The sequence below is a fragment of the Macrobrachium rosenbergii genome, chromosome 10, assembly GCF_040412425.1.
Source record: "Macrobrachium rosenbergii isolate ZJJX-2024 chromosome 10, ASM4041242v1, whole genome shotgun sequence".
NCBI lineage: Eukaryota > Metazoa > Arthropoda > Malacostraca > Decapoda > Palaemonidae > Macrobrachium > Macrobrachium rosenbergii.
In genome coordinates this window covers 52,222,917-52,235,767 of record NC_089750.1, presented here as the reverse complement: position 1 = coordinate 52,235,767, position 12,851 = coordinate 52,222,917, and the positions used below count along the sequence as shown (strand labels likewise).

General features: G+C 40.2%; 1 protein-coding gene across 2 annotated transcripts in view; it reads left to right on the top strand.

The window, feature by feature from the left end:
• Window positions 1-11,667, top strand: part of LOC136842630 (BRCA1-associated protein) — a 156,044-nt gene extending 144,377 nt beyond the window's left edge. For both annotated transcript variants that reach the window (XM_067110245.1, XM_067110246.1), the window contains exon 13: window positions 10,554-11,667. In XM_067110245.1, the coding sequence (XP_066966346.1) occupies window positions 10,554-10,706 (153 nt within the window). In that variant the 3' untranslated portion in view covers window positions 10,707-11,667. The remainder of the gene's footprint in view (window positions 1-10,553) is intronic.
• The last annotated feature ends 1,184 nt before the right edge of the window (window positions 11,668-12,851 follow it).

Below are 12,851 nucleotides of genomic sequence, written 5' to 3'. Positions count from 1 at the left end.
ATACCCAGAATTTCTTGGTTTCTCCACAGGAGAAATGTATAGAAAACTTCTTGAGGAATTTCTATCCTTCACGACCTTGCCAACCAAGAAATGGTTGTCCCTATACGGTTGCATGGCATCACCAGAGAAGCTGGTTCTGGCTGCCAGGCTGATTCAATTCTTTCTTAAGGCACTGGAACAGGGAAGTTCAGCTTGACTCATTCAAATTTAAGTCTCAAGTCTTAAGGGAGTTAGAGGACCTTCTGAGATGGTGGAACCATTGACCTCTGCTTTTGCAGGGAGTGTCTCTCTGGTTGAAGAGTTCAGACCTCTGTTAGTAGATCACACAAGGCATCTTCCACCAAGGAAAGATCTCAGACAGCCAAGAGGTATGAGGTTTCACTAAAACCTCCCCATGCTTCAGCTGACCGTTTGGAGACTCAGGGTCGTTTAATGAGAAAGGGGGTTTTTTGAAGGAATGCAGGAGGTCCATCCTTAACTCCAGAAGAGAGTTGACTAATACACTATTTTAAAGACAGTGGGCAGAATATAGGGATTGGTGCTCTACTGGAAGGCTTCCCTGTATATCAATCCATGTTAGCTTGTGCATTGAGGCATACTGGCCTAGATATTTCATCTAACATGGATATTAAGGAGGCCATCTGCTCCTTCCAAATTGAGATTCCTAAGTCTCCAATTAAATTCCTGAGCTGGAATTTGGATGTGGTGCTCAAGTATTTAAGCATGCTCCCATTTGAGCCCTTGAGCACAACCTCCCTAAAGAATTTTACAGTAAAGATTGTTTTTGGTAGCCTTGTTGCATCCTCTGCCTCACTCTTTGATGACAGATGGGGAAGAGACTTCCCTACGTCCAATCAGAGCTCTCTCTATATATCTGCAAAGGACTAGGAAAATCAGTTGAAATGTCAACATCCTTTTTTGTAGCCCCAGGAAGTCTTGACTTACCCTTGTCAAAGAACACCTTGTCTTCTCTGTTTAAGGCTCTGGTCAGAGAGGCGCACACGAAAAGCCTCTACTTTTTTACCTCTACTGAAAGTGAGATTTCACAATGTGCAAGTGGTAGCAACAACTTTTAATTCCCTTAAGAATGTTTCTCTTGAGAAAGTTTTCAATGCAGCACAGTGTAGGTTAACTCGGTATTTGCCTCGCACTATGTGCTAGATGTGGAAATTCAATATGAATTGTGCAGAGCTCTTTTACCCCTCATTACGGCAGGGGAACTCACATCCTTAACAATTAGGGTAGCTGTATTCAGACCTTTCCTATTTAGTCAGGAATGTTGAGTTTTTGGGAATATGAAATGACTTATGTTGTATTACGTAAGGGCATTTATTCTTTTACCATCAATGCTCTGCTGGCCTAGGCACAAGGCATTTTGTCCCACCTGCATTGGAGTGAGTGGTATCCCTAACAAGGAACCTCTTTGCTTGGCAGCAGTACCAGCAGATGGATGCTAATCATTATGTAAGTAGCCTCTTATTCCTGGTGGAATTTCATGGTTTTCTTGGGGGGGTTATTAACTTTATCCTTGCACCTTTCCCACCTCCTTTGTTCAATGTGGGAATCAGCGATCAAAATAGAGAGGTAAGATTCATTTCAAAAATATAAATTAATAAAAAATTAATTTTGAAATACTTACCTTTCCATTATGTATCCCTCCACCTCCCCACTCATGGACAGAAGAAAAAAACTGAATGGGAAACTATTGATGCTCAAACCACCTGAAAGGGATGGGTCAACAGACAGTTCAAACTAAGTGATCTTAATTTTTTTTAGTTTTCACACACTATCGTCCTCCTGCCTGACACCGGAAATACAGCTATCATAATAGAGAGGTACATATTTCAAAAATGAATATTATAAAAAATTATTTTTTCATTGTCTCTAGAGATTAAAGGTTGTCACTGAGGGCAGGTGCACCATGCTTTCATAAGGTTTCCATGGCAATTATGCCTATCAGATAGTTACAGTAGCTCACATACTCATCATTTTAGCAATGTGGTTAGAAATCACACCTCTTTTTTTTTTTATTAGTGATTTTTAATTTTGTGTCTGTGTGTGTGTGTGTGTCCAGGTTAGCCTAGCACATTCAACTTTTCCTTAGTTGTTGACAAGCAGTAAGAAAATACGTGCCTCAGAGAACTAATTTCTATTATGCACAGTGCTTGCTTGTGTACTGCATGTAGATTAGAAATGTAGTTACTCTGAAAACTAGACCATTTGAATTACTAGCAGTTTAATTAGATAATTGAATTTTTGAGCAGGACAGCATAGATGCTGGGTGGATTTTATCATTATTTGTAACTAATGACACCAAAGACCACTGAGCTAATCTATTTAGCTCTCACAGGGCGGGCCCAAACTTTTGTCTTTATATAAAGTTTAGGTTTTCTTTGGTGGAAGATACTGAAGGGAACTGATAAATTAATGTTGTACAGGCAGTCCCTTGGTTATTGGCAGTCTCCGTTATCGGCGATCCGGTTTTACGGCACTTGTCTAGTGATGACAATAACAGGATTTTCGACACTGATTCCCAGTTATCGTCTCTGATAACTGGTTATCGGCGCTGATTGCCATTTATCGGCGGGGCTGATCACCGATTATTGGCGCCGATAACCAGGGATCAGTGCTGTTGTCGCCAATTTTCGATTAGCGGCGATTTTAGGTTATCATCATGCTGTCGGGAACGGAACCCTGCTGATAACTGGGAACTGCCTGTATAAAGTTTAGGTTTTACTTGGTGGAAAGTCAGAAAACAATACAGTTGAACTACAAAGGGTTATGGCAAAAGCAAGCTGTGGATGATACAAGCACCAAGATTGTCCTAGGCTTAATTAAAAAACAGCTTACAAAATTTTAAAGTTCTGGTGTCAGAGAGCTTAGTATCATTACTTGCTTGTGTAAGTCCACTGCTGAAAAGGATGGGGCAGTTACTGTATGTGAGGTAATGGGTTAAAGAATAGCTTGCCGATAACTAGCACCAGTTCTGGTGATTGTGCAAGGTCATTCCTCCATTCCTTCTGACGAGGTACCATATTTAGACTTGAGTTCCAGGCCCATGGCCTGCCAATGAAGAAAGCTTTCCCCTAATCAGTCTGGCAAGCCATCCCATTTGCCTCTATGGAGTGGCCTTCTCAGTATGTTGTGGATCTTTTGAGAACCACAGCAGACTGAGGTTGACAGGCAGTCTTGAGAACTGGTCCTCATTTGAGGTATTGTGGCCGCAGAATGGCTTCTATGGCTATTCATAGGTATTGTCTCTATGATGAAGCAAACCAAAGGATTCACTCTGGAGACCAATCCATTTTACTAACTGCCATGGCTCCCACCTGCTTGTAGGGTACTGAGGAGGTGAATTATCTGGCATCTTAACATAGAATGTGCTCGCCTCCTGCAAGTTCTCAAAACTCCTTTCACCTCTGACATGTCACAGGAAATAAATGCCTGAGGATGTGGAGACTTGCCCTTACACATGGAGGTACGTACATAAAATCAGATCCTCGGAAGCAATGTTCTTCTTAAGTCTACATGGCTACATTTTTTAAACTTCTTTGGCTGAACATATTGGTGGACTCTTCTTGTGTTTGAGATGGACTCTGAAGAGGACTCCACCAATCTCAGGAGGTTGTTGGTTTCAGGAAGAAGGATGTTGACCTTCTTCATGCACCTGTCTGCAAACCTTTTGGAGGACGACTTAGTGAAGCTCAGGAGATTGCTGGTTTTAAGAGGTAGGATGTAGGATATGGTTGGTTTCAAGAGGAAGGATCTTTACCTTCTTCATGCACCAGTCTCCAAACCTGTGGTCCAACCTGGTGCTGAAGAGGCATGTTGCCATTGGCAAGTCTTTTTCTATGCCAGATGGCAACCTAGAGCAGTCATAACTGTGAAGATAATCAGTGCTATTTGAGGACCAGGGTCAAGTAAGCAGTGAAGTGGCCTAATGCCCAGGACACCATGATGCACTATGAAATGACCTTCAACTTGCCTTCCAAGGTCCCCACAGCCAAGCTTTTGGGGGTCAGCTTTGCCATCAACATCAGTACTGGGAAGAGGCCAGTCCTCTTTGAAAGTCTGATCAGGTACTTTCCTCCCTAAGAAAGCCAAAGAAATTTCCCAGCTCCTTCTTGGCCAGTATCTAGGATGCAGTTCCCAAAGTTAGGAAAGGATTAAAAAATGGAAGATATGGGAAGCCTGTCATACCATGAGTATCATTGCAAGGCTTGGAGCCCTGAGTATTTCTAGTTCTTCAGGATCGATACAAACTACACTCCCCTGTATCCCAAAACAATCCAGTTTCTAGCCAACCTTCTAGGATTGCTCCTAGTGTTGGCCCTGTTTATAGAGATAAGGACCATACTGGAAAAAGGAACTCTAGAAGTCATGGCCAGTGACTATTTAGGTTTCCACAGTCATCTCTCCTTCATGAAAAAGGCAATACCGTACTTGTATTTTATTGCCTATTGCTAGGGATCAATAATTCTCCTCTAAACAAATTTGTGCTTCAGACTAGGTTCAGGATGGAGAACATGTTCCCTATTACCTTTCATCAGACTGGGGCACTTCATATTTTGATGTAGACTTGAAGGACATCCATCAGGACTCCAATAAGTATGTGCTTCACCTGTGAACGGACTTTCATTGCAAAGGTTTGTTTTGTTTAGGTCCATTTGATTGGGATATCTGTTGCATTATCTCAGCAACTGGCTAGTCCTGGCAACCTCAGAAGTGCAGTTACTTTGGAATCAAGATTGCTTTCTCATATTTTGCTATGATCTTAGATTGTGGTGAACTAGGAAATCAGATTTCCAGTTCAAACAGCAGAAATACATATGTGGCATTATTTGGATAAGCTTGTACCTCACATGCAGCACATTGTACTCACTTTGGTGGTGTCTGAAGCAGCATTGGTCCTCAGTCTGACTCCTTTCTTTTCCAGCCTGTGCCCTACAGCCTTGGGGTAAGGGACAATCTGAGGTGGTGATTAGATGACAGCAACATGATAAAAGGAGTTTCTGTGGAGTAGCCCTCTCCCCTTCATTAATGCGCTTGTTCTAAGATACGCTTGAGGTGGGATGGACACACGCTTGAGGTGGGATGGACACACGCTTGAGGTGGGATGGACATACAGTTGAACAACTTTGTTGCTCCAGGTTTGGGCTGGAAGTGTCCATATGCCCATCAGTATTTTAGAAATGCAGATATAGCTGCTGGCATTAAAAGTATATAAAGTTTTATTGATAAGAGGTTAGTCACTGGTTGTGGTTTTTTATGTCACCAAGCAAGGGAACCTTTACAAGTTAGTGGACTGACATTCTGTTGAGTTGTCTTCCATGTTTATTCCAGGCAGGAGGAATGCAGAAGCAGATGTTCAGTTGCAGGGGTATGTTTAAGGTATGTATGGAGTCCTCACTTGGGAGAACACTGGAAGCCTTACCAATGTACTTGCCAGTTCTAGACCCCAAGGTACTCAGAATCCTTCAGTGTTTAATCCCCAGTTTAAGAGCTGTGCTTTGTTTCATGTATAGGGCTAGACATCTTTGATAGAGATAATCTGCAGGCATAAGAAGAGGTTTCTAAGAACACCATTTTCTTGGCTTAATAAGGTTGTCAGTTGGCATACCAGTCATCTAATGAGGGAGGTGACTTGGCACATATTGCAAGAGCCCCTAAAATATCTCCATGTCCTTCTTTGAGAAGGAACACCCCTGTTGCTCAGGTATTGGGGGCAGGTGTCATAGGAGACAAAGTCAGGAGTCATACTGCTTTGAAGATTTATCCTTGTGCTGGACTTGGTACAGTACTGTACTAGATTTATTCTCTTTACTTATAGGCAGCTGGCTCTTGCTGGAGCAAGTACTAGGTTCTCAGAAGCCAAGAACAAATCCACTAGGGACCAATTTATGGTTTAAGTGGCCACTAATGGCAAGGAATGAAGCTTGTTCATATACCAAGAATAGTTAGGACGAGCAGAATAGTTTCTATGAAAAAAAAAAAAAAAATGACTCTTAAAGCATTCAATTCATGTAGCACTGAATACAGTAGTTTCTATGGACCAAAAAAAAAAAAAAAAAAAAAAAAAAAAAAATGACTCTTAAAGCATTCAATTCATGTAGCACTTTGGAGAAACTGTTGAGATCCAAGACATCACACTTAGGCAGATAGATCAACCTGCAAGGTAGCACCTTCCACTTTAAAGTGATGGAAGAGTTTTGTCAGAGATAAAATGCAGAAAATTACCAATTTTCTTGGAAGATATCTCAAATCAAAGGAAAGGTAGCATTGATCAGTTTTAATCACAGGAAAAGAGGCACTGATCAAACTCATGCCCCTGTCACTTACACCATCTATACATCCAATCCACTTTCCTTGGTATTCGTTGGTGGTGGTCACAAGTTAACGAGAGCAAACATCAGCAGAATCTATCCCTGAAAAGTCTCACCTGAATCTGTCTCTGAAAAGTCTCAACCTGTGAGATATCTCATGTTCATCTCCAGGGCATGAAGATGCTTGCTGTTTGGGTTGCATTTTGGAACTTGAGAGGACATGGGGCTGCCTTAGGATTCACCTCTATTATCAGGCTCCTTGGATGGTCCATTAGGGGTGGAGACCTGCAAGTCAGTCCTGCTATAACCAATGCAGTGTGATCAATTCAATCTTGTTTTAGCAAAATTGTAGAGCAGGTTCATTGCTACCTGGTCCAATTGGGGCACACCTCACCATTATTATAGAACCTTGTACCCTTCCAGATTGGCAGACCAGGATAACTTGCAAGATCTGTGGTGATATTTTCTTTTTCCACAAACTTCAGCATAGTTTCATTGGAGTTGATCCAGGTGAGCTTTCTTTTTTACTGATACAAAAAGTGCTTGAAGATCTAAGAGCACAGCCTTTATTTGTATGAAGTTGATGTGCTGCTTCTTGTTTGCCTTCAACCAGGCTCTCATCACCTGCTGACCAAGGAGGTAGGCCTCCTCCTGGTGCATTGATGCATCCATGAATAAAAAAAAAAAAAGCAAGACTGTCAGCATAATTTCATTGGAGTTAATCCAGGTGAGCTTTCTTTTCATTGATACAAAAAGCGCTGAAGATCTAAGAGCACAGCATTTATTTGTATGAAGTTGATGTGCCGCTTCTTGTTTGCCTTCAACCAGACTCTCATCATCTGCTGACCCAGGAGGTAGGCCTCCTTATGCATTGATGCATCCATAAATAATAAAAAACAGAAGACTGGCAGCATAATTTCATTGGAGTTAATTCGGGTGAGCTTTCTTTTCATTGATATAAAAAGTGCATGAAGATCTAAGAGCTTAGCCTTTATTTGTATGAAGTTGATGTGTCGCTTCTTGTTTGCCTTCAACCAGGCTCTCATCATCTGCTGACCAAGGAGGTAGGCCTCCTCTTGGTGCATTGATGCATCCATAAAAAAAAACCAGTAGAATGTCTTCTTTCTTCAGGTATTGAATCTTACCACCACACCAGATCTTATGATGGGCAATCATACGGGAGAGTCAGAACTGACCAGCACTACAAAATTGCATTACTGTAGCTGGTGCCTCATCCTGTGCTGGTTGCAAAGAATAAGCTTATTCTTTGAAAACATCAAATTTCTATGGCTTGGCTGAAGTTGGCAATGGAACTTTAGGTTTGCTACAAGTCTTGTCTGCAAAAGGATGAGTTAGCACAGTCCAAGATTCCACTACTTTTTTACTGACATGGTATTATGGAAGGAGTCAAGTCTGACTACTTCTAGGTACTGTGCAGAGCCAGTTACTAACTACATAACATTTACCAACCAGGGTTATTTCAGTAGTTCTATTTTCTCTGCAGAGACCAATCAGTAGCCTAGATTAGTTTTTTTTTTTTTTATTTTTTTTTTTTTGCTGTACTGGACCTCTCATGGTGCAAATTGAGTCAAAATTCAGGTGAAGAGCAGAAGAATTATGGCCTTTCTGAAACTCATCCTTAGTTTATTTCCACCCTTCACCTAAAGTGCAGTTACTTCCTTGACCCTGGATGTATCAGGACAAGGCTGTATGAAAGCTGGAGGTTAAGAAATACCGGGAAGTTGTTCCTCCTGATGACCTGCTTTACTGACTGCAGTTTTTTTCATCCTGAAAGGGGTCTGCTGCTGGAACTTCATTGCCAACCTCTCATCACCTTTGAGACCAATAACATAGATATGGCTGTACAAGTCTGGCAAGCCATCTCATTCCTTGATCATATGCTTTCTATTGACTTTACCTTGTCCCTGACCTACAATTTGTCATTGTTGTCGCCATACATCTCAGAAATCAATAGGTATGGCCATATCACAACTTTGTTCTTATCCATTTTCACACCCTCCAAAAACATCTTTGTAGACAATATCATCATCATCATCTTCATCCTTGAATTAGAGACTTGGCCAACAGCTGTCATCCCTTCTAAATTTGAGAGGGCAACTGATGTTTCCCAACAGTGTGTGTGTGGCAGGAGAATCATACTTAAACAAGGTCCTGCGTGGTTTGCAGCTGTCTGAGTTTATGTGCTTATTTGCATTGTTGATCCCCTCCTGTAGGTGAATTATTTCTTCTAAAGTGTCAAATCAAGCTTCTAGTCAAGGAACACACTGTCATATTGGCCTTTTCAATCACTGCTGACGATTGGCTGCTTTTGTCAGAACACAGACTATAAAAGACAAGAGGTTATACCCTCACCCATTGTTGATGGCAAAGAATGTTGGGGCCAGTGCTCTGTCATATTGTTAACAGTAGGTGACAGCTTAACTGGCAGTGTAATGCAGTAGCCACCTGGAGTTCTAATGACAATACTCTCTATGGAAGTGGGGGTTATGCTGAGCCCAGAAAAGCAACCTTGGATACAAAACTTCTTTAGTCTAAGATTAAGAAGAAAGGTGTTTATAGCAGCCCATGGATGATTGTAATCCTTGGAAGTTTGCAGAATGTACTAGTTGAAGTGGCAAATGGGACATCATACATCTTGCTGCCAGTGACTGTAGAAGAGTTATTTGATGACTACCAATACAAGTTCTACCAACTTATTCCATGGCCTCTGAAAAAGGGAGACTGCTTCTCATCGTCTACTTGTTTGGGGCTTATTGGATGAGGCATAGGCATTGTAAGAGAGTTTGGTCAAGATACTTAGTCTTATCCAGGATTGCAAGGGTAAGGGAGTCTTATCCAGGATTGCAAGGGCAAGGGAAACTGCAGGTGCTGGAAAAAGCTTCCCTTTGTGGTACCTAGAAGTGGCTGGCCTACAAGAGAATTACAAACGATGGATGATGGTGAGAGTAAGGTGGTAGGGCAGGAGTCTGCAAAGAATCCTGTTTGCTGAGGGCAAGTCTTTACAGCTATTTGCTGACTGAAGCTTTACCTAATCTTTTTGGGAAAGAATGAACCTGTCTGGTCTGTAATTAATAGGACCCTTTGAAGAAGGTGACCTGCACAATAGGGGTAAAGCTCTTAAGATCTGCTTGAAGAGGCAAACTAGCCAGATGTCTTTTGGCAGCAGGAGCAACCAAAACCAACCTTAAATGAGGTGTAGGACACATACCAGGTGCAGCTAGCATAGGAGTAGCTGAGGATGAAGGCATAACAAACAGCAGATGTAAGTTGGGATAGAAGCTTTAACAGAAACAAAAGGCCAAAAGGCATCAATTCACTGTAAAAGTAGTTCAGTAGAGGTAGAAGAAACTGTCAGCACAACCTGTAGGCATTGTGGGTACAGCCTGAAGTGTAGTCCAAACTCTACAAGACAATATTGTAAATGTAGGTAGCATATTGCACATAGAAGGCATAGCATAAGCAGAAGGGACAGCAGAAATAGCTATGGTAGCAGGAGAAGCTAGAACGACCATCAGTACAGCAGGCACATCGTGCACAGCTGACCAAATGGGAAAAGCAAGGACAGAAACATTAGTAATCAGCACCGTGGATGTGGGATAACCATTAGTACAGCAGGTGAACCAGGCAGTACAGGAACAGCAGGTGAACCAGGCACTGCTGGAACTACCAACACAGGAGACAATCATCAGTACAACAGGCACATCATGCACAGCTAATACAGAGAAACATGAGTAACCAACAACATGGAAGTGGAACAAACCATTAGTACAACAGGAACAGCAGGTGATCAGGCACAACAGTCATTACTGGAACAGCCAACATGGGAGGCAGTAATCGGCAAGTATGCAAGTTCCAGCATGAATAGACAATACGTATTGCAGTTACAGCTGACGTATATTGTAAGGCGAGCTAAAGCAAGGAGTGGATACAGCAGACAGCAGGACTGCCAAAGTGGCCATGTATGGAAGCAGCAGTGGGTACAGTATGGCAAAGATGATCATGAATTATGCTGTAAATTAGAACATAAGATGTCCTACAGGGGTGAAAAGATTTCTTACATCTGTAAGATTCAAAATATCAAAAACAGCAAAAAAAAAATTGGTCGGTATAAATTTTTTTGCTATCTTATTAACTAGTTTCAAAAGTGAAGTCAGGTGCCTTACTTGTTGTTTTATGACTGCCTAAATATCGAACTGTTTTCCTTTACAGAAAATAGCAGAACTGGAGTCACAAGTTGGAGATGTTATGGCCCACCTTGAAGCTCTGTCAACAGTTAACAGTAACCCAGAACTTCAAGGGGGAAACGTGTATATTCCTCCTAACACAAAACCTCAAGGAGCAAGGCGAAAAAATCGCAAGTAAATCCAAAGTGGGTTTATTGCTTTGTAAAAATTGTATTTATGTTATTCTATTTATTAGTGTCTGTTGTGTGATGATCAGATTTTTAACATATATAGATTGGAATATAAACAAATCAAGTGCAGTATGTGTTTGATGTCACAAGAAAAAATCAAAATGTAATGATGCAACTTTCAAGTTTATTTTTCATACTTAGGTTAGCCAGTATTTTTCAGATTGTAACTAATTTTCTAGTAACATGCATCCATAATAGATATTTTTTTATAATCTGATTTTTCTCAATCCAGTATTAGCGTTGTGATTAAAACAGTATTTCAAGATATGGCTTGTGGGTAGCCTTGGCATTTATTTGTTAAATTTTACTGTACTGGGATTAATTTTTGGAAAAATCAGTACTTCTGAAGTGATCTTACTTTTGGTTTTCACTGGAAAATAATGTTGTTTATGTTTGGACTAACAGGATAAAAATTCTAGAACATCACTTTTTGTTTGTATGTATGGTTTTGAAATTATGTAAAGAAGAGAAAGAAGCTCAGTGAAGTTTATTTCTTGGGAGCAATCTAATTTACTTTTATTTAGACTGTCAACTATTTTCAGATTGAAAGAAACTACTAAATATTATTTGTTACTAACTGGAATTGCTATTTCTTATTTGATCATGTTACTAAAGTCATTTGGTTCTGGAAAGGGCTCAGTGCCATATCCCATCCTGCCTTAACTTTTGTCCATAAAATGTTTTCACATTGCCGCTGTACCTGAGTGGAACATATACTGTTATTGGCAGAAGTTGATTTTTGTTCCAAGAACAAGTTGAGTTTTAACTAGAAACAGATTGAAAACCTTCATCTTTGAACTTACAATGTGTGTAATATACATAACCTATTTTGTCATAGTACTTTATTGTACCACACTATAAACACTATATTATTATTATAAAGTGATGTGAATAAAGATTTTAATGGCATGTGTGGTTTTAATAAAAAAAAATTTATGACCATGAAGAAAGAAGTTTGAGTTAAAAGTTCAAAGCCTGGAGTGCTCTTAGTTAATCAGTAAGAAAAAAAAGAGTGTCTTCAACACCATCACAGCAGCAAAACTCTCTTCTTGCAGTGTGGAAAAACTGCTCTGTACCCAGTGTGAGAGTCAGATTTAGAGACCATGTATGCCTGCAAGTGTTGAACTATTATTATTATTATTATTATTAATTATTATTCAGATGATGAACCCTATTCACATGGAATATGCCCAAAGGGGCCACTGACTTGAATTTCAAAACTTCCAAAGAATATGGTGTTCATTTGAAATAGGTAACAGAAGGTAAAAGGAAATACATAATGAGGAGAGTAGTTGTCAGAAAATAAAAAAAATAATAACAGATGAAAATATAAGTACAGTAATATACATAATGAGGAGAGCAGTTGTCAGAAAATAAAAAAAATAATAAAATAACAGATGAAAATGTAAGTACAGTAATAAAATATAAGAACTGTTTTAAGGTAGAAATGCATAGCATCTTTGCTTGAAATTTTTAGGTTCCAGTTGCACAATATCCTGAAGGAGATTGACTGCTCGATAGTCCAACAGTGTGGAGAATACAGGACTTCTGGAACTGATAGTTTGACAGCAAGGCACTCTTACTGCATACTGGTGCTGCTGTTAAGCAAATCTGGTTGCCCTCAGCAGGAAAAGAGGATCAAGGATCAATTATGAATGAGAAAGATCTGTTAAAATACAACTTACAAAAAACTGACAAATAAGAGACCATCCATCGATAGTCCATGTCACAACTGCTAATGTTAAGAAATAAGGTTTTCATAATAAAACTAATATTGTAATACTTACCTGAATACCTGAATTAGCCCTGGTCACTCACCAGCCCAAACTATATCCCCATAAATTTACCCACAAAGTGGGTAATTAACTATCAGCGTTACCAACGCTACAGGTAAAATCTTGTCAAATGAGTTACCTGAGGTACCGTTGACAATGCTGCTGCAAATAGCGGCTGACAGAGGCCGACACCCCCAACTGAGTCACTCGCTGTCAAAAATTGAAGTGGGGAGGAGGGTGGAAATCATTCAGGTGTTCAGATAAGTATTACAATATTAGTTTTATTATGAAAACTTCATTTAGACTACCACTAACTGC